This window comes from Convolutriloba macropyga, chromosome 6 (genome assembly GCF_964194025.1).
Source record: "Convolutriloba macropyga chromosome 6, txConMacr16.3, whole genome shotgun sequence".
Lineage (NCBI taxonomy): Eukaryota > Metazoa > Xenacoelomorpha > Acoela > Convolutidae > Convolutriloba > Convolutriloba macropyga.
Window position 1 is genome coordinate 55839054 of NC_134473.1, and position 26862 is coordinate 55865915.

The window sequence follows — 26862 nt, forward strand, 5'->3', positions numbered from 1 at the left end:
TAGTTGGGCAAAGTCAGAGAAGCGGTCCAGAGCAGCCGAGCACTTCCCTTTACACTATGATTTTTTTGTCTTCTCAGCAGCTTTCATGAATTGTACACGCAGAGAATTTCGAAGATGTGCTCAGCAACTTATTGCTTTCGGGCTTTAACTGTTTATCGCGGTGGGGTGGGTGGACGAGGGGAGTATGGGAGACGCGTCTGAGATGCCGAAGTTAAGATGAAGCGCCGCCCTTCACACCACTATATTGTCTTCTCAAAATAGTTTTGATGAATTGCTTACCCAGATACTATTAAAGCGTAAGGTTCTAAAAGAGATGCTGAGAGAATTTTCAATGAAAGTATTTGTTTTGCAATTTTTGTTGGACTGTTTATTCCAAGAAAATATCACATTATAAGATATTTTGTTGACGGTGCACCTCCAGAAACATAAATAGGTAGAGAAGGAGAAAGAAACAAAGAAAAAAGAAAGAAAGAAAGCAAAAAAGAAAAAAAGAAAGAAAGAAAGAAAGAAAAAAGAAAGAAAGGAAGAGAGAAAGAAAGAAAGAAAGAAAGAAAGAAAGAAAATAAGAAAGAAAAAAGAAAGAAAAAAGAAAGAAAGAAAGAAAAAAAAAAGAAACAAGAAAGGAAGAAAGAAAGAAAGAAAGAAAAAAAGTAAGTAAGAAAGAAAGAAAGAAAGAAAGAAAGAAAGAAAGAAAGAAAAAAAAAAGAAAAAAGAAAGGAAGAAAGAAAGAAAGAAAGAAAAAAAGTAAGAAAGAAAGAAAGAAAGAAAGAAAGAAAGAAAGAAAGAAAGAAAGAAAGAAAGAAAGAAAGAAAGAAAAAAAGAAAGAAAAAAGAAAGAAAAAAGAAAGAAAGAAAGAAAAAAAAATAAAAAAGAAAGGAAGAAAGAAAGAAAGAAAAAAAGTAAGAAAGAAAGGAAGAAAGAAAGAAAGAAAGAAAGAAAAAAAAGAAAGAAGAAAGGAAGAAAGAAAGAAAGAAAAAAAGTAAGAAAGAAAGAAAGAAAAAAGAAAGAAAGAAAGAAAAAAAAAAGAAAAAAGAAAAGAAGAAAGAAAGAAAGAAAGAAAAAAAGTAAGAAAGAAAGAAAGAAAGAAAGAAAGAAAGAAAGAAAGAAAGAAAAAAAAAGAAAAAAGAAAGGAAGAAAGAAAGAAAGAAAGAAAAAAGAAAAAAAGTAAGAAAGAAAGAAAGAAAGAAAGAAAAAAGAAAGAAAGAAAGCAAAAAAGAAAAAAGAAAGAAAGAAAGAAAGAAAAAAAAAGAAAGAAAGGAAGAGAGAAAGAAAGAAAGAAAGAAAGAAAGAAAGAAAAAAAGAAAGAAAAAAGAAAGAAAAAAGAAAGAAAGAAAGAAAAAAAAGAAAAAAGAAAGGAAGAAAGAAAGAAAGAAAGAAAAAAAGTAAGAAAGAAAGAAAGAAAGAAAGAAAGAAAGAAAGAAAGAAAGAAAGAAAGAAAGAAAGAAAGAAAGAAAGAAAGAAAGAAAGAGAGAAAGAGAGATTGAATTCTCGGTATATTGTTTAAAAACAATAAGAGTGGAATAAGAGTGTCACAGAAAAAATCAAGCCAGTCAAATATAACAAATGCTCGTTTTTTATTGTAAGAAAGAAAATTAAAATAGGTTTTTTAATAAAATGGCAAAAATTGAAAAATTATATCTGGCACACAATTTCGGACTAAAAGAAAATGCGGATGCTTTTTAAGGCATGTAAAAAAATCAAATTAAAAATCAGCCAGACAAACCATTTTATTAGGTAATTGTAAAGGCACGCTTAAACTGCCTAACTTCAAACTCATTTAATCAACCTTTTCTCCACCATCGCCGACTCCAATGCCCAATTTGTTTTCTGCCTATTGGTTTACTATAGCAGTTGAATTTTTTACATGCTAAAATTTTTTTGTTTTAATCTCCTCCAATTTAGAAAAAATTGTGTCACAATTTGCCTGTTTTAGCCAAAAACATAAATTTCCAGTGGAAATTTTGAAATTTTTTAAAAGTCAAGTGTTCAACTTGTAAACTCTCATCAGTTAGCCATTCAAAGTACAAGTGCAAATATTGTTCAAAACACCACTTCTGAATATTGTTATTAGTCAACTTGAAGTTAACAATGTTTTCTGAGATAATTAAGGATGGTGCACCAGAGAAAGACTATTATAATAGATCAACCCGAAGTTTTCAAAACAATATGAGGATAAAAAGAAACAAATTCTGCAGACCATTATTTCTTCTCAACGGCGGGATAATTTGCTACCAATAAGTCTCATCGTTTGACAAAATTTAATTTGATTTGCACTCAATTGTTGCAAAAAATGTAATGGAAAGAAACTTAGAAATTAGGCGCTTTAGTACAGGCCAGTTTAACTAATAATTTCCTCACTAGTGCTGCATTTTTTAATATCTATGCAGAAATTTTAAATCGATTGTTGATCAATGGTCGCATCAGGGAACACTTTTTATTGTTATTTGTAAATTTTTTTTACGATAAATGACCAACTTTTAGGCACTTGTAAGAAGTTGAACTTATAATGAGTAACGGTAAACTTGAAAGTTTTTATCAGAAAAAAAACTATCAAAGCTATCCGATAAGAATAAAAAAGTGTTTCGAAAAAATAGTTTCTTGTCTGTTGTCTGGTTCTAAAGCATTCATATTACCAAAACCATTAATTTGAAGCTATAATTTCCAGAAGACTATCTTAGATTCAATTGCTTAAGCCTCCTTTCACCATCCACAAAAAACTTTTTATGACTTCAACCCGCTCATATTCTTCAATTATTTTCTGTGAACTTAATAAACAAAAACCAAGAAAATATATGCAATCAAGCCTCTAAAGCTTCAAATGGAAGGGTTCGTTAAGTGACTGTCTTGAACGAGTACGCAAAAGGAGCCTCAAGCTCAATTCATGGTTTAATAATAGATTCTTTAGAATAAATAGGGCCAATATATCTTAGCCTGTAGTTTTTGGAGTAGCTACTCACGCATAATTAGAGCTGCTCTTCTTTTTCAAGTGAAGCATTCCTCTTCAAATATTTTCTGGACTAAGATGCTTTTGCATTGAAGTGAAACAAATTCAAGTATTAAAGACACTCATTTTAGTTTTGCTGCAGACCGCGGAAGAAAATATGCAGATATAATGCGCGATAGACAGCATAAACAGATAAAAATGAGTATTCGAAAATTTTTGTAAAATATAACATTAAATTCTATACCAACGCTTAAGTAGTTCAATTTTTATAGTCTGAGATAACTGAATGCCAATTAAACATGAGCAAAGTCAACGGATCTCACTTAACAAAAAGCAGTAAAAATAGCAAATAGCAGCTTTTGAGTGAAAAAATTTGGTAAAGGTTTTACCATTTAACCCGTAAAAGGTGAATTTTTCAATCCAAATTGAATTGAGAAGTAGGTTAAAAAGTCAATTGCAGCCACTGCACAAATTGATTGATTCTGAATTGGTCACGATCAAAAAATTATTATGAATTAGTGTTCACGCTTCCTTGCCATTATTAGCGTCTGCCGGTACAATTTTTTAAAGTGAATTTACTCATTTTTGATGCCAGTTTTTTACTTTGGTTTTTATCGTAATTCGTCGAAATTGTGGCGAAAGCTCACTTTGACTGAATCCCATAATAAGGTTTCATAATTGATTCTTGTTCATTATTTTGATATGCATGCTTTATAAGCTCTTTCTATATTGTCCAAATGAGGGGTTTTAAGCTTCTCTATGGACTTACGTTTGTAATATCACTTTTATATGACACTATTACGATTCGCAGAAATACAGAAATAATTCAAAACCCAAAATGTTTTAATCGAAATTGTAAAGCTGGAACTGAAAACCCCTTAAAAACTCCACAGTTGCTATACAAAAATAAGTGATGCCCGGTCAGTGATGTATCTCTGCAGTTAGCAATTTCTGACGAGCTTCAATTTGTAAGTTCTCGTTGAAAGCATAACTAACAGGTTCGATATTGTGCGTTTGCACATGATGTTTCTACCCTCTCGACCATTGACTTCCAAAATTTTGATTTGAACAAAAATAAAAATCAGTTACAGCATGTTAACCTTAAAAAAATTTCTAGAACAAAATCTCTATATTGTTCAATAAAAAAACACTCCAATTTTGTTACAACAATTTGTTTCTCCTAAGAAAAATCATTCAATGCAAGAAATGGAATCTCATTAATCATAAAAACCATCTCCCTCGAAATAGATCCATCAGTTCATCGTATTCAATTCCATCAGTTCATCGTATTCAATTCCATTCGTAAAAAAATTAGTAAATAAAAAATGATATGCTGAAAGTTTTAAAATTTTGCTCATTTTTCATTTTTTTTAACATTAAAAATACAAAGTCTTTATTCGAAACTTCCATATCTGAGATTTTATAATCTGCCAAATATTAAAAGTTTACTCATTATTAATTTAATGAAATTGAAGATTGAACAAATGTTCATAAGTTTGTAGCTAGTTTAAATTAAAACAGATTGCGAATTCAAAAAAAAAAGAATTCAGAAAAGTTTTACTGAAGGTTTATTTATTGTTCCTTTTTTATCTGATTCTAATCAATCAATGGTAATTTGCACCTAATGAAACCACGAAAGCGCCGAAACAGATTCCACTTGTTTTAGAACTTTCATTTGGTTTCTAAATTTTTATCTAATGTCTCAGTATTTGACCAGAAATAAAACTATATTATTGTTCTTCTTTATTGGATCGTTGTACTTTTTTCTAATTAAAACACCAACCGCTTGCTGTTTATGGAAAACCTATGATAAAAATTTCCAGACTGATAAATCCAAAACTACCAGGGACCACCAAGAAATAGAAAAACATGAAAGTTTAAACAAACAATCTTTTTAAACAAAAAGCACTCGTCAATTTTTCCCCATTTTTTAAGCTGCGTTTTAATTTTATATGGAATTTTTCTCTAATAGCAGTCGTCGAATAGAATTCTTTTGTTTTTGTCTCGTTCATCATGTTTCATTTCAAGTTTTACAAAAAAAAGCGCATTGCATTCATTACGTTTTTTTAGCAAATATTAGGGATGGCAACTCGGCTCGGGCTATTCAAAACGATGAGATTAGTTTCATCGATTCAATAAAAAAAGTGTTTCATAATTTTAACCAACAAATTTATATTTAATATATTTTTTAATCTTAAAAACGCAGATCTTTTTAAAAAGGATTATCAACTTGCACGGAGATCTCTACCTTCAGATCTGGAAACTTCAAAATTAATGGCCTCATAGTTTTAATCATCTAATATTCGTCCATATTCAAAGTTTCACTTTTTGTTGTTCAAAATTGATTATTGTGATGCTACGAAGCACAATTTTTTATTTGTACACATTAACTCTCTGCAAGTTGGATTTTTTTAGCATTCGTAGCAACCTAAAGTATTTGGTATTTAGATTCTATTGCTGCGCTGTCTTTTTCCTTCAGATCTGTTCCAAATTTTACACTTTTTTCGGCTTTTCGCGACAGTGAGAAGTCAAACAAGAGTGTTGATTTAGTCAATCTGAAGTAGTAAAGAAAGCGAAAAACAACTGAGTCTGAGGCAAAACTTTATTCAAACTACGTCCCAAAAGGAGTGAGAAAATGGTGTCTTGGACAAATTTTTGGTTTTCGGGAAACAATTTCTTTCAGTTTCACCTAATTAAATCCTGTTTCCAGTGTTTATTCTGTTGACTGCTTATCAGTGGGATACATATGTGTTCCAATTGTGCCTTTTTATGACTTTGACACTATTTATTGTCAGGAAATATTAATCAATACATGATTTAGCCTTCTTTGTTATTATGACTTTGTATCATCATTTAGTTACATTGATGAGAGGTTTCATTACTTGGCAAAGAGGTTAGTGGTTTTCATGACTTGGACACTATTCCTCTCATACATTTTTATTGAAGTTTTTAGTTTCGCGAGTATTTGTTTTGTACTTTTTGTTGTCTCATCATTTAGTCTCTTTCAGAAGAGGTCTCAAAGGTTGATAATATAGATTATTTTAATCCAAATGGCATTTCAGTTCAAAGTTAAGTTTTTTTGATGATGCTGACAATGTGTTAAAAAATTATCAAGTTTCATCAATTTTTAAGTTTTGCGAAATGTGTTGTTCACTTTATTGTCCTATCTGTCAATCCTCTTAATGACAGGTCTCAATTTTTTGCTTAAAAGGCTCACGTAATCAATTAATCACAAATTAGTTTTTGCGTTTTTTGACGTATAGTTTGCTGTTTTTAAGAAATTAACTGAATTTGTCAATACGCCAGTATTAGTAAATTTTTGTTTGTTGTTGTACTATCCTTATTCGCGTTAACGAAAGGTTTTGTTGGTTGCACATGACGAATACTACACGAATCTGATTATTAACTTGAACTCATAGTGGTCAACTTTGAAAATAAGTCAACTTTTAAAAACATGCATGTTTGTGTTCTTTCTTGTCGTCTTAAAAGTTAGTCTAATAAGAACAATTTTCACTGGCTTTCTTGTGCGGGGTAGTTTTTATCAATTTATTTGCTTCAACTTTTAGCTATAGTTTTACTCCACATACTGTTTTTTTCGAAGTGTTTAACAGTATTTGTGAATCTACCATTCCTTTGTAGCTCTATTATCTTTTTTTCAGCCATTAGGACTGCTAAAAGGGATTTCATGACAATTATTGTAATCATATACCATCGTTGAGACGTTTGGCATGTTGTTATGAGATCGATTTTCGGACATTGACGCCATTGACTTTTAAAGATATTCAGATTTTTGCCATTTTCTTCTGTTTTTTTCTGCTATTGCTTTATTTGTCATTGGTTTGGACACAGTTGTAGTATTTGTGTTCTAAGTATTCTGAGTGTTCTAAAATGCTTAGACTCAATGTTTACACAAAGCGTTGTTAATTAAAATGATTTTAAAAATGATTCTCATAAAAGATCACGGGCTATGTTGACTGTCTTTGTTTGATGCTGTAAAAATGTTAAATGTTCCTTTAAAATGATTATTGTCAGGTCATTAACTAATTCAATTTTTTTGTGATTCAAGGTTTGACACGCCATACTTTTTTATATCTCAGCGTTGACCATCAGTCAAAACATTTGTTTTTTTTTATATTTGAACAATAAAAGAGCTTGATATCTTTTCAAATGAGCTGAAATTCATGGGAAAAGTAACGTATATTAAAATTATTCAAAAAAAAATTGACAAGACATTTTACCAAACCTAAAAGTGTTGTGATTGTATCTGAAGAGGAAAAAATTGAAAGATAAAAATCCGCTGATAAATTATCACGGTTCAAACAAAACTGCACTCCTTTGTTTAAGTTTCCAAAAATAAGTAGCCAAAATCTTTTCCTTTTTACCACAATCTGCTTGAAATAGTTACGCAAAAAAGGTCTCTCTATAACAATAACAATGTACAAAATTTTTTAGAAAAAACAAACAGCATTAAAAGAGCAATACCTGTGAACTGAGTAACGATCAGATTATACTCGTATTTTCAGTCAAATTTTTGAAACTCTCCCAAAACTTACTTCTCATGAGAAATGAGTTCTAAAATGGAAACAGGTAAACAAACATGCAAAAACGAAACCATTTCTTTTTCTAAAATCGTTTTCCGAAGTATGGTCTCTGATTCAGCACATTTGTTGACAAAAAAATGATCCAGTTGAGTGTTTGCAAGCAAAAACATAGTTTTGACTGTAATTACCTAATTATTTTGCAAAAGTTTTAAGGTTGTTTGTGTTTTCTTTTCAATATAACACTAACGTACATTAATTCAATTTACTTTTTTAAAAAAAATATTTTTTCAGAACTACCTCAATGGGGGAGGAACTATATGCTGAACTGTTTTTTGGTGCAGTCATTTTTGCCGACCGATAAATTCGTCGTACAGAGTTACGAGTGGTGTCATTAGAAACCTTGTCAAGCGTTAGATTTTTAAAATCAAAAGAATTGTTTCGAGTTTTGTTTTTCCAGAGGGGAAGAAAAGGTTTGAAGTAGGTGATTTTTAGCCTAGCTTCCGTTGCTTTGCTCACGTTTTTGGTAAAACTTGCTTAAATTTTGACTAGTTCTACTGAAAACATGATAAAATTGTCAAAGATCTAATTAGTTTTAGATTTAAGGATAAAAGAGACTTGCTGAAATATTTGCACCATAAAAAACTTGTAGTGGAGACAAAAAAACTGCTGGCAGAGTCTTCGTTTATTTATATAAAGGCTATTTTTAATTATGCTTCGTAAGAAATTGTTCTGTAACCAACGTCTTAGCCACCTTTCCCTAATCTAAATAAACATTTATGGAAAAATGCCTCAATTATTTTTCTTCAATCAAAAATTTTTGTTTTCCAGAAAAAAACTTTTTGGGAACAATGTTTTATCCTCACGGCAAAGATATAGAGGCGAGTTTTTGGCTCATCGTTGATTTTTGCATAGAAAAAGAGTTCGGAATATAATTTGGGTATGCTTTTTAAAGTATTTTTTCCATATTTTCATTCCAAATACATGCAAGTCTGTTTTCGTTTCAAGCTTAAGGCCCATCTATGTTCAAAAGAGGTCCAGTGACAACATATTGTGTTTTATGAGAAAAGATGATGTTTTCTATGGCTCCACCAAAATGTTTTTGTAAATTTGTAATGAATTCTTTAGTTTTGCCAGCGTTTGATGTTCGTATTGTAGTCTTATGACTGTGTCTAATTTATCAAATGTGTAATTTGGAATCCAGGGAGCTAAAAGAAAACTCGCTAATGCTTCCAGTGGAAACATAGCGGTTGTTCTATATAGTGGTTTGATATGTATCGCAAGTTGCTCTTTCATTTTTTGATATCCTGACTTTGCAATTAGATATTTCGGTAACAATCGGAAAATATTTTTGATTTAGTGCAGAGGCAATAACAACACGACCAGTTTCGGTCTGGTTGTGGAGTTTTGCAAAAATAAATATATTCAAATCATATCGGGCGCTGTGCCTTTCAAAAAAAATTGATTTACTTAATTTTTATGTTAGTAATTGAACAGAATAAATTGAAATCGAGACTCAATTTATCACAGGTCAAATCTACCTGCAAATGAATGCCAGTGATCATATATTATAAGTTCAACTAAAATTTTATGTTTTTTTTGGCTTCAATTCCGTTTGTTTTTGTTTGTGAAAATTTGAGTCCTGCCTGTATTCGTTGTTTTTTTGGACTTCTGGCTTAATCTAGCTTATAACATGTTAGATTTGCTTCCTAATTAGTGACAAGGTAATCTATTCACTTTTTTTTAAACTTAGGGTTGTTATGAGATGCTTTTAAGAAATTTGTTTTCAAAAATGATAATGGTTTTTTTTAGATTTGCCAATTTTAATCTTGATTCTGTCACCTTTGCCATTGTCTCAACAATAAGAAATGCCTGATTCTTTTTCAGATTCTCTTACATAATGGTTTCTATAGCGTTGATACAACGTGTTTTTGTCACTTTTTTGGACGTTTTTCAATTTTTGAGGTTCTCTCTTGGTGTCTCGTCAAATTACCACTCTAATGAAAAGTCACATATAACAATAATGGCTTTCATTAAAAAAAGGCGCAAACTTTTAAAAGTTTAACAATTTAACAAGTGTTAATAATTTAAAAAGATTATGATTTTATAGGCTTTGACACCGCTTCCCCTCAAAATTGAACTGATTTTTTTTATTGTTGACTGTATTCGTTATAATTTAGTTTGTATAATGATTTGAGATTCAAGCACTTTTTCTAAGTGGATACACCAATTAATTCTATCTCCTCCTCATTTGGTAGATATTAAATCAAAAACGCGGCTGAGCTGCGCTGGATGACTATATGCGAACGCACATTATCGAGCCTTCTTGTTTTTCCATAAGCTTGCATATGAACATCCTAATGTGCCATCATCGAACTAGCGACTGGAGTCAGCAATTTTGATCAACTGAAAGTTTTTGCAAAAAAAGTAAAATTAGTAAGAAAATAGATTCATAAGCCTATTAAATAGATTCAAAATTGAAGGCGCAATTGGTTGTTAAAAATGTTTTTCTAAGCAAGGAAGCAATTAATTGTTTTATAACTTTGTGATAAAGTAAAAAGTAGACTGGACATCAAAAATTTCGCTCAGATTTCATTCAACTATCTTCTCATTTAAGCACGTGAAACAGCAATTAGGGATAAACATATTGGGGACAAAAATGTCTAAATGCCACACGGGTGGGTTACCATCAACTTTGTTGAATGAACTTTATTTACAACTCCTTATCTCTAATATTATCTTCTAACTCAAAAATTTGAAAAACTGAAAACTGAATAAATAAGAGGAACCTTTTTAAAACTGTTCGTTTTTTTTTGCAAAATACGCTCCCAAACAAAAAAATTATGTCAAAATGTTACTTATCCTACAAAAAAGTAGTTGAAATTTAGTAAGAAAATGTTGACAATAAACGAAATACGGGCAAAAGTAGCATCATACAAGGGAAATAAGACGTGATTGTCCATAAAACATTAAAAACACATTCAACAGTAATAACAACAACGGTTTAAGTGATATTAAAAACGGCAAGACATAACAAATAAAATAAACACTCTCAAAATCAGTAGCACAGCTCAACTTTTTAATTTTTTCGCAATTATCAAGTTTTTCCATCAATGCGGATGTACCTGAAATTAAACTTATGCCACTCTAATTTTAACTCGCAAAAGACAGCCAGCATACAAAAAAATTAGGAATCAAACAAAATGTGATAATAGGTTACGTTACAATGTAACTTTAGGTCGGCTTTCATATGTATAAGCTCTCCATCAATAATATATAGAAGAGTAACGAGATCTGCGCTATTATTTCACAAAGTGTGATTCTGAAGCATTTGAAAAGTAAAAGAAAAATACTGAGAAACATAACTTTTTAAATTTCAACAAAATTGTATTGAGTCGCTGTTTTTTGCGTCTCGAAGAGTTATTATGGAGATCTTTGTTTTTATCTATCGACGAAGTGTCAGTAAAATAAGATGTTACAGTTTATCCCGCTCATGAAAACAAGAATTTTGAACACATTTCGTAACAAATGTCAAAAGAGAGGGGGAGAGTGAGAAAGAGAGAGATCTCTCGACGAATTATTCTGAGAGGCAGCAAAGCGAAAAAACTAGATGTGAATAAATCTTTGCCGGATGAGCAAAAGTGTCTGTTCAAAGGCGTCACTTTCGAATATGTTTTACCCTTCCCTTTTCTTCCGACGTTGCTCCTTTGTCATTGTTGAACAAACAGAGGACGTTTCTTGACAACACTTTTTAACAATTTTCAGATGCATTTTCAAGCTACCTTTTCTGATTTCTCAATTTAGATATTTAAGACGCCTTTTATGTTCATTTATTCTTTTTCAACTGAGAATATCTTCGTGGAGATTTAGGAGGTAAGGGTCGACATTTCTAGTAATCTTGTTATTTTTTCGTTTCCCATAGAAATATTTTTGAATGGCTTTTAAGTAAGAATATAGGTTTATTGTTCCGACCCCCACTTTAGTGGGGAGGAACTATAAACTCAACTGGGTTTTTTTTGTTCAGTCAATTTTGGCCGATCGATATATTCATCGTACAGAATTGTGAGTGGTATCATTAAAAAGCACGTACATCCTAGAATATGGAATTAAAAATTTTTTTCGATTTTCGTAGTGACCTAGAAACCTTAACATAGACTCCATAACTTCCAAAAGAGCAATAGCTGAATTTAGGTGCCCTATGAAAGTCTTCTGGAATTAAAACTTTGCCCCTTTTTTGCATATTTAACTCCATAACTATTCAAAATGCATCGTTGTTTTTGTTTTAATATTTGAAGAATTTCACTCCACAATTGGTCTAATTCGCAAACACTTGGAAAACTTGGGCGGTTTGTTGGGCGCGCAGCAAAATCGGGCATAGGTTCGATATTATCATGGATTCCTAGAATCAGAAACTTTCAACTTTTATTTTAATGCTACAAAATTTTTTATACATGGCTCCATTAATGACAGCTCCCACTTAAGAAAACATGAGGTTGAATGTAGTTGGAGTCTGTTTTCAGAGAACCATAGGGTTTTTATAGCTTTGAGGAATGTATTTGTTTTAAGGAAATTTCAGTGACTTTTTTGAACTTGTCAATTTCTTATATTATTCTAGTCAATTTTTGCGTATTCTCAATAAATACAGGTCAAACTTTCTTCCCTATAAAGTACAATTTAATTCTGTGGCCGGTTGTTTTAACGGAAGGTTTTCTTGCAATTGGTACTACGAGTTTTCGTACAAAATTTTATGATTTTTGTGCATAATTGCCCATTTTTGCTGTTATTTGATTCTTTGGTAAATTGTCACAATAGTTAACAGTCTAACTGAAAAAAGCAAAAGCTCCACAAAATTTGGAATTGAATTTTTTTTTTCATTAGATATGGTTTTAAGGGCTGCGACACCATTCTCTTGCAGAAATTGGTAGAGTTTTTTATTTTTGCCCTCAGTCTGTTGTTAATTCTTGCTGTCGTATGCCAAATATTTGGTGATGAAAGGTCTCAGTGGCCAACTAGAGATAAATCATTGAACTTAATAGCTGATATCGGTAAAAGCTAACTGTTTTTTTTCACTATCAATATTAATTACTAAAATGAGAGTAATAGTATTCTTCAACTAATCCCTTTTTGTTCAGATTCGGGTTTCTTTTCGTAATTTACAATGTTGTATCATTTCTGTAACTCCATATTATTTAGAGCTCTTTTAAATGTTTTGTTGAATCAAACAATAAATTCTTTGTTGTTTAAACGTTTTGATTGATGTCTTCAGGGCTTAGACCATTTGTTTCAGAAGAGTTTTGTGAAATTTAGATACTTTTCATTTTTTGTGGTTCTCTTTGCTGTCAAGTTGTGATAGTCGTTTCACAAAAAGACTTTATGATGATCAAACGAGACGCAAACGAAGATTTTAAGTTCTCCTGGATAATTTTTTAATAAATTTAATGGTTTCAACAATGTGGTTTCGTAAAGATGTGTGTGAAATTTTTTAGTTCAGCTGGTACTTAATGTTATTTTGTAGTCCTATGGTTTGGTCTCACTAATGACAGGCGCAATTAGTTTTCCAGATAAGTGCAAGACAAACTGTTTACTTTTTTAGTCAAAAGGTATTGTTGTCTATGAATTTTGAGAATATTTGTTTTTTTAAAAAAAAGACCATCGATTTTTGAGAATTGCCAATCTTATGTTAACTTGTTAACTTGTAGCTTAGCATCTCTAATCTGAGGTCACATCATTTATATATTTAAATACAAGTTGCTCTTCATAACGGTTTTATTTTCCTCGAATGGTCTTTTTTGCTTGGTAAAACCACTTTTAAAAAAAGGTTCGTGATTTTTGCATATTCGCCCCTTTTTTGTAGGTTTTTGTTTTCTTTTCACAGTATTTCAATAATGGGCGTTATTTGATTCGCAATTTTTTTCACTTGAATAAAACGCAATCGCAGATTTTCAATGTTTTTAATGAACACCCTAATATTAATTGGCTGGGACATCGTTTTCGTGCAAATATTTTCGTGCAAATATTTTCGTGCAAATTTTTTCGTGCAAGTTTTTCCTTTTTGCCTGAATTCGTCGTTCTTTTTGCAGTCGTATGACATACCGTGGATATTGAAAGGTCTCAATCGTTCTCTGTGGAGGTATAAAAGAATCTCTCAATGATTTCACTTGATGCATAATGTTTCTAATCAGTTCGAAATTTATTCTTTTCAAAAAGCAATGTTTTATTAAATATTGCCCTTTTGCCCATTTCTTGTCGAATTGAGGATAATTTCCATATTTTGTTCTAATAAAGTACAAGTTAACCTTCTCAGTATAAGTTTTATCTGATGCCATCTTGATTTGGTTTTTGATGATTTGGACAACGAGTTTTGGTCGTAATTAATACAACATAAAAACGGACAACGAGTTTTGGTCGCAATTAATATTTGAAACTATTTGATTTCTATCTTCGTCTTTTCCGTAGTCATATTATGGCAGCCACAGGTCTCATAGGCCCTCTAAGGTAGATTGTTTTGTTCATTTATTAGTTTGCTGAACGACATGTTGCCGTGTTAATTTTTTTATCTCTTCCTCATTTGGTAGACAATGAAGTGAAAATGTAGATGAGCAGGGTCGGAACTTAATGTGCGAACGCACATTACTGAGCCTCCTTGTTTAATTAAAGTTTACTCCTTCATTGTCTATTGTTGACAAGTTTCAGCCTATTTCATTACTTGATGAGTTTTTCAAAACAATTGTTTAAGAACAAATGATTTTCAAATTTTATATCAACTGTAATCTTAGGAGGCATATAATTGGCCTACATTTAGAAAACTTTTCAAATATTTGAAAAGAATGTTTTTTTCGTCTTTCTGACTTTTTTTGCTTATTGTGCTGCCATTTGCGTGGTCAATCAGTAATTTTAAACGGATGGTAACAATAGGAAATCTCTTTAGGGCCATTGTCAAGTGCCAAACCTCTTTTTCGCTCTTCGTTGGTTTTGTTTTCAATTTTCCTTCATTTTTCGGATTGTATTGACTTCATTGTTCCTTCTATCAATTGGTCAGCTGCTGTCCCAAAAATAATGTTTTTCATGACTTGTTTTTGAGTTAATATTTCAGATTTTGCGTTTTCTGGCTCATTTTAGTTATTTTCTTATTTTGTAACTATTTGATTTTGTGGTTTTTCACGGCCTGATAGGGATGTTCTGCCAATAGCTTATGAAACTAGAACATTATGATGTGGATTAAGTATATTTTTTACCCCGGGATCTTTCCTCAGTTTTCAGGCTTTGTTTTGTTTCACTTTCTGATTTCTCTACGTGTTCGTAAACATTTTTAAATGAAACGTATATTCAAAAGCGCACATGGATGCACGGAATAATTGGCTGTGTTTAAATCAACTTTAATTTTCAGCAACTTCGGAGTATTTCGGCTATAATTATATAAAATCAGTTTGTGCGCATTTTGATATTTCCTGAAAAAGAGTTGGAGCGGTAATTTGGTCAAACGCTCGAAGAAGACAAGCACCAAAATTGGGCCGGCTTGTGGCAAGAAACCTTTATAATCCAAACAGTAGTGTGAGAAATTATTGTTCTGAAAAATTGTTTTTTATTTTTTTTTCGCCTGCGACAATTTATTATCTGTTTTCAATGGTTTTTGAATGTTTTATGCAAATTCGTTTTATGAAATCTTTTCGGAAATCTTTTCAAAATCCAGTTTTTGGTTTCTTTGACAAAAGTTGTTTGCATTGTATTACACGAGTTTAAATTAAGATCAGTGCACGGTGAACAACATACCTTATCATGTTAAAAGCTAGAATAATTCTACGCCACACTCAACTTTGCAACGCAAGATTTTCCTGCAATTGAAACAAGTGTGGGCTTCATTAGTCAATTTTAAAAGTTGATTTGTCGCAAATATTAAAGTAGCAAAACATTTATTACATTTTTAATACGAGCCTAAAGCCTGAAGATTAACTGAAGTGAAAAACAATAACGCCCCGTGTACAATTAGACTGAGCGTATTGATCGTGTTGATATCCGGATCGAAAAGCTGTCTGGCTAAGAAAATATTTAACAAAAGCATGCGATAGTGAAAAATTGTATTGCACTTGCATATTTATGCAGTGTAATCTTGCTCAGACGAAGGGTTCTGGGCCATAAATCAACATAATCAAAACATGAAAACAAAACGAGCGAATCTTTTAGTTTACTAAGCTTCGCGAATAATTTGAGACTTGTCCCAAGATTCATCAATTTTTTTGGGCTGCCTTGATTTAATATTTATTTTTTTCTAAAACTTTGCATTAACTGTTTAAAAATTAAATCACTACACTAATTATATCGATAAAAAATTATGATGCTAGTTAATCACCAAATTAAAAGATAAGTTTGCAACTTATTGTCAATTAAAATTCACTCTTATTCACTCTTTTATCGCAAAATTAACGCAATTTGAAAAACCTTTTAGATTTAAAATTGATTACAAACGCACTTTCCAACAAACAGTAAAAAAGAGACGCAACAAAAAAATGGTTTGATTTATCTAAATCTCGGTGAAAGTAGATGCCAGGATATAAAGATATAAAATTGTATTTTTATTCTGTCGCAGTTTTTATAGATAAACGTATGAATTCTCCTTTGTTTGAAAATTGTATGCTCAAATGGAGAGAAACAAATGAATAAATTTCAGCAGTGGATTCAATTACGGTTGGAGATACTTTATTTCTCCTTTTTAACTCTACCTGGTAAAAAATCTTCAAAAAAAAACTCAATACATCCAATCTCTTATGAAAACAACGTCATCCAACACAAGATCACGAGTGAAAACAGAAGTCGATTGTGCTATAGCTCCAAAACATGATAATTCATTTCTAAAAACCTGATCAAAAATTTGAATTTTTCAAACGTCGTATTACAAAAGATTTTTTAAAGAAAAAACAGATAAACATTTATTCAGATTAAATTTTCGAAAACGGTTATGCTTCTTTGCGTTTTTAATGATCATTGTATTTTCTACAGGAATGTGGTAAGCAAAAGTTGATTTCTAACAAAAAATATCTAATTTTAGAGCTTGAAAAAAAATTTCAGTACCCCTTTTAACGTTACTGAACAAGTATTTTTATGCATTCAAATATACAAAACAATTTTACCATAAATAAAAGATAAGCAACTTTAGTTTGATGAATACAAATAAGTTTTGTTGAAATTAGGATCAACAGTACTTCTGAACATTTATTCTAATATTTTCCTTAGAAATTATTACTCAAGTAAAAAGTACTACATGCCTTCTTTTTATTGAGCACTGTTATCAACATTTTCATTTGCTTGAACATTGAATGGAAACGAGAAATCGCAGTAAACTCTCAAATGTTTGCTCAATGTGACTCTTTGTAAGATAACAATATTCTTGGCAGTCGGTCTATCCGATCAACGCTGGACCGTAGAACGAATGATAGGAGAAAACTGTTAAGGGAAGAAATATGCAAGAAAATCAAGTTGAAGTCATAGAAAAACAATATTTGGAAAAAAACTAATTTAATTCGAATTATGTTTTCAATTCAATAACATGTTTCTATTGAAAATATTGACTTTTGCTTTAAAAACTTGGTTTCTCATAGATGAATTATTTCAAATCCCTACTTTGATGACTCATAAGGCGCAACAATGTTATCACAACTTACATGATTAAGTATTAGCATATGATTGATAGAAAAATTGTGCAGTAATTTATTTTTTTAACCAATAATTAACCTAAGGAACTTATACCTCAGAAAATTTCCGTTAACTTTTTTGTAAAAAGCGACAACAAAGATGAACTGCATTTCCAACTTTCTGTTCTAATATTTTCTCAGTGAAACAACTACAACTCAACCTAAAATGTTGAATAGCCTGCTACAACTGACCACTGATATCGGGACAGTTGTTTGCTATGACATCTAGACTAAACAAGGGCCAAGAGTGAAGCTCTAGCGTTTGCTCTTAGGGAAACATGGTACTTGTTGCGGTCAGAACTTGTTTCATTATGTAATATTCTAATTTATTATCCCGACATCTGTTAATTTAGGTGCTTTAAGTGTTTATCATTTAGCAGTAGTCTCCAGCCGATTAGATATCATCTTAGATTTCATTTTTCCCGAAACGTGCTGTTACTTTGCATATGATACACTAACCCTTTCTTCAAAGTGAAATTTGACCTTGAAGGTGAAGTCGCAGATAGCAACATTGTGGGGTTTCGACCTTTAATTCCGACGCGCCGTACAACAGTACCATTGGATGACCCAAATTCCAACAAAAATTTTTGAGAAGAACGCGTATGCGAAAATCTCAAAATTCAGCAAAAATTCTGAAGTTAACTTTTTTATTCTTAATTCCATCAATTGAGCTGAGTGAGTGCTAAAATGTCATGGTCAACAGTTCCAAGTTTTAAATGTAAGTTTCCGGTGTTTGACATTTACTATTGGCCCCTTTATTGTCTCAAACAACTTGACTTTTATAATTTTGTTTAATTTCATAAAGATTATTCAAATTTTCAAGTAAGTTTAATCAACCTATATGACATAACTGGTTATGCTAATATTTTTCTGGGCATTTTCTATTCATATACCGTGATTTTTTAGAATTTAATATTGTTTGATAATCCAAAAACCAAATTGTTAACGTTTATGCAGTTGTTTAGTTATAATGTAAACATTGTTCCAAGTTGTTAATTATTAAGTTCCTCAGATTGCCGTAAGAATCAGTTGCATTGTTTCTATCCGATCAGTGGTTTAATTTGTTAATTCGGAATACAATTTTAATAAAAGTATTGGATCTTTTCCGTTTGTGCCCCCCCAGCTTAGTGGGCGCATATTATTTGCACCCCCCAGACGCACGTGCCATATTTTCACATAATGATTTACTACGTAATGGCACGTGCTCTGTAACTGGGGGGAGCATAACATACTGGGGGGGGGCACAAACGGAAAAGATCCAAAGTATTATTCAACGAGTTTCAAGTTGCAACCGAGACAAGAGTTTGAAATAATATTCGATTGATTTTTTATCTGAAAGTTCGGGACCTAAAAGATTTACGAACCAGCGGCCTACAGTTAATCTGGAAACGTGGTCAGATAGCAGCCGTAACATTTTATTGGTCCTTATTCGACCCGGACACCAAAGTAGTAAAAAAGATAGTTTACGAAGATGTTCATGAAAAGGAAGAAAGATGAGAACAAAACGAACAATATCCCGGGTTCATCAAACCCGCTTACAATAAAGGTACCTAGCAATCAGTACATCAAGAGTAGAAATGATCTTGTGGATGATTTCAACCACAAATTGAAACCCACTTATTATGCAATCCCAGATTTAGCAACATGAGAAAATGTTCGGATTGCGAGATTGAACTCTCAAATCGACTCGTATTTTGCAGTAGAAACTCCTTTTCGTGAAGAAAATGCGCAAATTTCACAATCAATGGTGCACCACAAGTAAACGAGAGGATGCTAAGAATTTTGTTGATAACTCTTTGAACGTGCTGCGAGATATTCAGTCAGATATCTACAAAATTTTGGATCAGCGGATGTCACAAAAGACAGTGATCAAGTCAACAAAGAGAGGAGTTTCTTTTGGAGATGTATCAGTTTCAGTCTTCACAAAAACAACTAAAGACACGCCAAAGAGGCCAACACTAACAAAAACCGTTCCGTTAGATAGTGGTGTGCAAACTGTTTCAAGTACAGACAGCAGAAACAATGTTGAAGACAGTCCAAAGTCAGATTCTTCGATTTCAATGCCAATCAATCAATCTCTGGAAGATGAATTTTTTGACGAAGGGTACGAATTGTGTCGACGTCAACAACGAGTGGAGCAAAGATAAGAAAAAGAAAAAAAGAGGCTGAAATCAAGATGAAGAAGATTGAATTGGAGTTTGAACGAAAGCGACGAGATCATGACTAGCAAATGAGACAGCTTGAAGATAAGTTGCAGATCAAAATTCTAGAAGCTGAGCTTGAGACTTCTTCCGGGGAGCAGGCTGACGGATCGAAGCCCTCTTCCGAGTCGGAGTCGGAAGTTGAAAAACGCTCAACGGCAGCAAGGAGCCTTAAATTAGACGAATCGGAAGAAAATGCAGAAAACCTGCGAGTTTCTTTGCCCTGGCAAGACTTGTTTTCGTCCGCAAAAACGCATAAAACCTATGTCCAGCAGTTGGAGGACTATCGAAAGCAATGCATTTCCGACAAAGATTACGAAAATCTGTTCGAGTACGATAGGAAAGTTTGAAAGTAGGCCTGTTCGAGGTTTTCGCGATTTTAACCGACACGATAACAGTAGAAATTTTGTAAGCTAACAGATGTCTTCTCCATTCAAAACTCCTAAATTTAGTATCGCACCTACAGCAAACAGTCAGAGAAGCTTGTCCAAGTTGAAACTCAGAGAATTTGATGGCGACCCTTTGGATTGGCCAAAATGGAGTGGAATGTTTTTGGCAACAGTTGACAGTAGTAACATCAGCATGGACGAAATGATCAGTCACTTGAAAACTCTCCTTGTTGCGAAGGCTAAACGAGCAGTCAATGGAATGGGCTACGCTGGTGCTATGCATGATCATGCATGGAACACCTTGCAAAAAAAGGTTGGTCAGCCTCATCACATTGTCTCGTCTCAGTTGGCCAAAATACAGAACTTCAGTCAAATCAGGTTCAATGATGTAGCATTACCTGTTGAATTTGCCCACAGTTTCATCGTTTGTGAACATTTTACAGCAGTTTGGATATTCAAACAATTTGTTTTCATCCAGCAATCTTCATATAGCTATCAGTAAGTTGCCTTTGGACACTAAAAGAAGATGGTTTGCGTTCATTGAGTCACCAGCTAGAGCAATGCGCGTAGTAAATCTGATTCAATTCAACGAGTGGCTGCAGGAAGAATCTCAAATACATGAACGACTTCTGAGCAGTGATCTTACAATTTCCCAATTAGATACTCCATCCTCCAAATGTGGAAAAAGGTTTGATTTCAAGAAAAATCCGCAGTCAGGAGAGTCAGCTTTGTGTTCAAACACTGATAAAGATAGACTTGATTCAAAATGTCCACTGTGTAACGCCAAACACCGAATTTGGAATTGCGAGAAGTTCAAGAATATGAAAACGCAAGATCGATACGACGTTGCAAAGGAAAAGAGATTGTGCTTTGCTTGTTTTTCCGACAATCACGCAGCAAAGGAAAGTCCAAGAACAACGAAATGTGGAATTGACAACTGTGAGAAGACTCACAACAAACTTTTACAATACAGGAAGAAATCTGAAGTTTCATCAGTCTCTGTGAAGTCAGAAAGCACGAACCTGATCAGAAATTCAGAGTCAGCAAGAGTTCTCATGAAGGTCGCAAGAGTGAGAATCTTCGGTCAAGACGGACAGTTTGATGACACTCTTGCAGCATGTGATACAAATCCAACTCAGACGTGGGCTGACGAAGATCTTTTGGACAGACTTCAGTTAGATGGAGAAACAATCTCTTTAAATGTGACGGGAATCCATGGTACACAAAGTACTTCATGCCAGGCAGTGCAAGTTACAATTGGGCCGGCTAACAGCCCCAAAAGTAAAGGAAAGCAACTCACGGTTAACAATCAGAAGAACCTAAAAATTGGCAGAAGCGTGTACATCGCCCAAGAGATGAAGCTAAAATACCCGTATTTGAATTGCGTGGCATTTAATGAAATTGACCTCAAGGTGACCATTATCTTGGGTCAAAACGCCTACGAGCTAATTCGACCACTGGAGTACAAGAGTGGCGGAGAAAACAAACCATGGGCAGTCAAGCTTCCACTGAGTTGGACGGTCAGTGGCACACTTCCAGTGAAGGAAATCCATTCACGTGTTGCAGCTTGTCATGATGCGAATAAAGATGACATCTAATTAGCAGAAGTTGTCAAGAAATGGTGGGATATGGAGTCATACGGCACTTCGATGGTTGCTGAAAAAAGAAGCAGAGAAGATAAGCTGGCAGTTGAAATCCTGAACTCTGTAGTGAAGTTCAATGGAGATCGGTACGAAGTTAGTTTACTGTGGCACGGAAACCAATCAGCTTTGTCGAACAACTTTGCGTTAGCACTGGGACAACTTGGAGGACTAAAACGACGGATTGACAACGACCCACCACTCAAAACAAAATACAGTGAAACAATAGCGTCCGATTTGCGAAAAAGATATGTTTCGATCCTACCCTCTGACGAACTTGCCTCAACTCGCGACGATCTTGTGTGGTATTTTCCACATCATCTGGTAATAAATCCTCACAAACAAGATAAAGTGATGAGAGTTTGAAATGCTGCAAGTAAATTTCGCGGTTACTCGCTTAATTGTATGCTCTGAGCTGGACCAGACCTGATGGCGAGTCTGATGGGCATTCTATTAAGATTTCGAGAAAACAAGTTTGCGATGACAGCATATATCGAAGAAATAATTCTTCAAGTTGAGGTCAAGCCTGAAGACAGAAAATTTTTGCGACTTCTTTGGTTTCACGACAACGACCAAATTGTTACGTATCAGTACAATTGGCACATCTTTGGAGCTAAGTCATCTCCAACATGTGCTATTTTTGCACTTCAACGATGCGCTCTGGATAATGCATATGTATTCGAGCGTTCGAGTCGTCGAATCGCTTCACATTATTTTTATATGGACGAATTGTTAGTTTCTCTGAATAGTAAAAAAAATAGCAGTAGATATCAAATTGAAGTTAAGAGAAATTTTGGCAAAAGGTGGTTTTAAACTCACAAAATGGGCAACGAACTTCGACCGAAATGAAGTTCATGACAAAGCCTTGACAATACTTGGTCTCGAGTGGAATAATTTCTCTGACGCACTCAAAGTTTGTAGAGGAAAGGATTTTGAGCCAGAGAGAAGATTCTGTCAGTGGTACCAAGCGTAAGGTCCTGTCAATTGTATCAAGTGTTTTTGACTCATTAGGATTCCTAGCACCGTTTGTCATCAGAGGAAGAATCATTCTGAAAGGAATATGGCAAACAAAAGGACAACAAGGGGACTGCTACATTGACAAAAACTTGAACAACCAGTTTGCAGATTGGATTGCTGAATTGAATGCCGGTGAAGCTTTTGAAGTGAGCAGATGGTATCAAACAAGCGATGAAAACGTCACAAATGAATTGCATGCTTTTGTTGACGCCTCTGAAGATGCCTTCTGTGCTGTAGCTTACCTTTTTACAGAGACCAAAAAAGCAAAACGAGAATTTCTGTCCATCATGGACAAAACACGAGTTGCTCCAGCGAAACATCACACAATTCCGAAACTGGAATTAATGGCAGCAGCCACTGGAAACAAATTGAAGGGTGCTATCATCAAAGAGCACTCTCTTCATTTTCACAAAACGTTTATGTGTTCAGATTCCACAACAGTAATTCAGTGGATCAACAGTAATTCAGTAATTCGTGTTGCAGAAATACTGGACACGTCAACAGTCACCGAATGGCATTGGATTGCGGGTGTGAAGAATCCAGCCGATTTAGGAACGAGGAATTAGTTTTGACGATTTTTCGAGAATTAACTGGATCAAACAACCAATTGTTTTAGAAGAAGACAACCAGCACCCAATTGAGCAAATAATGAACGCTAATGTATTCATAGCTAAGAATGATAGTCAGAACATCTTGAACTGGGAAAATTTCAGCCAGTTCAACCGATTGTGCAGAACAGTTTCGTGGATTTTGTCATGGAAGCATAAATCTAAGACAGTTTACGAGTTGTTAAATGGGGCGGAAGATGTTTGCTGGAAAATTGTCCAGATGGAAAGCTATCCAATAGAAAAAAACTTCTTTTGTCTGGCAAAACGATTTCACCAAACAGTAAGATTGTCTCATTGGTACACTTCATCTACTCTAACGGGAATTTGAGAGCAAAAAGGCAACTCGGTAAAGCAGATTTGCCATACGAAACAAAACATCCTGTTATTTTGCCCAGCAAGCACACAGCAGTTCAGCTGTACTTGAATTATCAGCACAAAGTCTTTCACCACGAAGGTGTCGAATATATTAGAAACGAAGTCCAAAAGAAGTTTTGGAAAATTGGGTTAGGAAATGCCCTCAGATCAGTTAATTACAATGCTTTGCAGTGTCGATTGTTCGCAAGCATCAAACCACCACGAATGAGTGATCTTCCGATCGACAGAGTTATGAACAATGTACGACCGTTTACGAACACAGGTGTTGAATATTTTGGACCTTTCGAAGTAAAGATGTTTCGACGGACAGTAAAGAAATGGGTATGCCTGTTCACGTGCCTAAGTGTACCAGCAGTGCACTTAGAGTTAGTTGACAGTTTGGACACGCCTTCATGTCTTGATCCAGTCCATCGGTTCATTGCAAGACGAGGACAGCCAAAGACAAATTTTTCGGATAATGGTACGAATTTTGTTTGAGCATTGCAAGAGTTCAAGGAGTACTTCGCCGAACTTCAAAGGGATGAAATCACAGTCAAATTATCCGAGTCGGGCATCAAATGATCTTTCAATCCACCAGCAGCGCCTCAAATTGGTGGAGTTTGGGAAAGATTGGTACGATCTTGCAAAAAAGCTCTGTTTAATGTCTTGCGAAAGCAAAGCCTGAAGGAACACAGGTTGCGAACGGCTTTGTGTATCGTGGAACAACTTCTAAACAACCGTCCACCTACTGGCGTTTGCACTGACGTTTCCTATCTACAGCCTTTAACGCCAAATCACTTCTTAATTGGTCAAGTTAACGTGAATTGGTCAAATGCATTGTTTTCTGGAACAACAGTTAGCTACAGAAAACTCTTTCGTGACCAACACAGTATCCTAGTTGCAGTTTGGAATCGTTGGATTAAGGTGTATCTTCTTACCTTGCAACAGAGGAACAAATGGGCGAAGGAAGAACTAAAAGAAATCAAGAAAGGAGATCTCGTTTGGATAACGGACAAGAATACTCATCCCTTCAACTTTCCTTTGGGTAGAATTGAGGAAGTCCGCAGAAGTGATCTGAAGTTATGTTCATTTAAGTGCTTTAAGTGTTTATCATTCAGCAGTAGTCTCAAGCCGATTAGATATCATATTAGTTGTCATTTTTCCCGAAATGTGCTGTTACTTTGCATATGATACACTAACCCCTTCTTCAAAGTGAAATTTGACCTTGAAGGTGAAGTCGCAGATAGCAACATAGTGGGGTTTCGACCTTTAATTCCGACGCGCTGTACAACAGTACCATTGGATGGCCCAAAATCCAAAAAAAAATTTGAGAAGAACGCGTATTTGAAAATCTCAAAATTCAGCAAAAATTCTGAAGTTTTTAGCTACGAAGCTAACTTTTTTATTCTTAATTCCTTCTATTGAGCTGAGTGGGTGCTAAAATGTCATGGTCAACTGTTTCAAGTTTTAAATGTCAGTTTCCGGTGTTTGACATTTATTATTGGCCTCTTTATTGTCTCAAACAACTTGACTTTTATAATTTTGTTTAATTTCGTAAATATTATTCAAATTTTTAAGTAAGTTTAATCAACCTATATGACATAACTGGTTATGCTAATGTTATACAGGGTATTTTCTATTCATAAACCGTGATTTTCTAGAAAGTTCGGGACCTAACAGATTTACGAACCATCGGCGTAAAGTTAATCTGGAAACGTAGTCAGATAGCAGCCGTAACAGTGCTATATAATTTTTATAAGTAGTTATTCTATCTCTTCAAATCGCGAAATCCGAGGAAACATTAAGACTAAACTGTTAACTGTAGAAAAATGCAAGAAATACTTTTTCAAATGAGGGATGAAAATAATGAAAAAAAAAATATTTTACTTCCAAATATATTATTCAATTAAGTGAGAGTTTGTATTGAATACATTGAGATATGCTTAAGCAAACCATAGTAAATTTCACACATTCAATTGCTTAACATCCCTACTGCATAAGGTGTCTCCAACGTTGTGATAACAGACTACATTTGTAAGCATGAACGCTCGTTAAATATCAAAATGATATGGTAACTTTATTAATGGCAGATATATTTTTTTCAAATTTTACTATTCATCCATTTAGCGGAATTTGGACTGGTGATCATATTGGTTTTTTCAAAATTTGCAAAAAAATAGCTAGCACTTGGTGAAAAACACTTAAAAACTATTTTTGATCTCGAATCCAAATATTCACAAAAACGTTTTTATTACGTTTCAAAAAATTAAAAACACACACATACACGCGATCTGCTAAATCGTCCACTAGAATACACTGTCCTCATTAACAGCATCCCCTTTTTGGTTAACAGGGCAGTTCTGCAAATCGTCACTATTTTATTTTTTCAGACTTCTAAAACAGAAAAATTTGAACAAAGGCCAAATAGAGCAAACACCTTCATAAGAGATCAGTTAAACCCAATTGATCCGTTTTCTCAATAGTACTTACTTTAATCACCTGCTTACAACTTGAAAAAGCTAGAAAATTGGATAGTTTTTCTACAATTTTAAACCTCAACTTATCGTCGAGAAAAAAAAGAGCATGCCTTTTCAACATTCGATTCAGTATCTCAAGGGTTCTACAACAATACGCCACTTTTGTATCCCTCCGCAAAATATTTCGGTTCGCCAGAACTGGCGCAACAAAAAAGGTATGCGGCTGATATAATTTTCCTGACCCCAAATAAATGTGGTTTTGAATAATCATATATTTACGTTTTATTCACATTAATTTCATGTTTTATAAGCTGTGCTCTGATCAATCAATCTGCGTTTTTTCAAGTACTTCGGGGGGGGGGGGGTCTTAATAACTCACTTTCATGTACCAGCCCTTTCGCTTTCCAGTATATAACCCACCGGTATAGCACTTTGAGTTTTTAGGAGACCAAAGGTAATTGAAACGATCACTAACCTTTTTGCCATCATTTGAAAGTTTGGAGAGATTCAAGTCAACTGTGTAAAGAATTTGTGAAGATCAAATACGGAATCTATTCATAATATTGTTATCATTATTCTGTTGTCTTGTTTAGGAAAATAAATACCACTAAGTGAATTTCATTGTTGTAATTGTGTCCAAAGTATCAAGTAACGGAAGCAAAATAACTCAAATTAATTAAATATTGGCATAAAATTTATCAAATAAAATTGAGAAATTGTTCTCAAACGAGGAACTAATCTGCAACTTGACATCTTACTTTTATTTTCAAGATTTACCAGCTTTCGTCCAATGTTCATTTAAGTGCTTTGACCTATGTTCATTTAAGTAATTAAAGTGTTTATCATTTAGCAGTAGTCTCCAGCCGATTAGATATCATATTAGTTGTCATTTTTCCCGAAATGTGCTGTTACTTTGCATATGATACACTAACCCCTTCTTCAAAGTGAAATTTGACCTAGAAGGTGAAGTCGCAGATAGCAACATAGTGGGGTTTCGACCTTTAATTC

At 33.5% G+C, this 26862-nt stretch overlaps 2 protein-coding genes across 2 annotated transcripts in view; one reads left to right on the top strand and one right to left on the bottom strand.

Annotated features, from left to right (window-relative positions):
• LOC142341778 (uncharacterized) overlaps positions 1–26635 on the bottom strand; it is an 87222-nt gene extending 60587 nt beyond the window's left edge. Inside the window, exon 1 of the mRNA XM_075392998.1 lies at positions 26330–26635. The gene's annotated coding sequence lies outside the window, so the exon portion shown is untranslated. The remainder of the gene's footprint in view (positions 1–26329) is intronic.
• Positions 19790–21356, top strand: LOC142341353 (uncharacterized). The gene is made up of 2 exons (XM_075392280.1): positions 19790–20071; positions 20151–21356. The coding sequence occupies exons 1-2, from the start codon at positions 19790–19792 to the stop codon at positions 21354–21356; spliced, it is 1488 nt and encodes a 495-aa protein (XP_075248395.1).
• Positions 26636–26862: the final 227 nt, after the last annotated feature.

Excerpts from the sequence above, each read along its gene's own strand:
- LOC142341353 (XM_075392280.1), top strand. The coding sequence starts at position 19,790 with ATGTCTTCTCCATTCAAAACTCCTAAATTTAGTATCGCACCTACAGCA. Across the intron at positions 20,072-20,150 it reads GGAACACCTTGCAAAAAAAG|CATTACCTGTTGAATTTGCC; the intron begins GTTGGTCAGCCT and ends TCAATGATGTAG.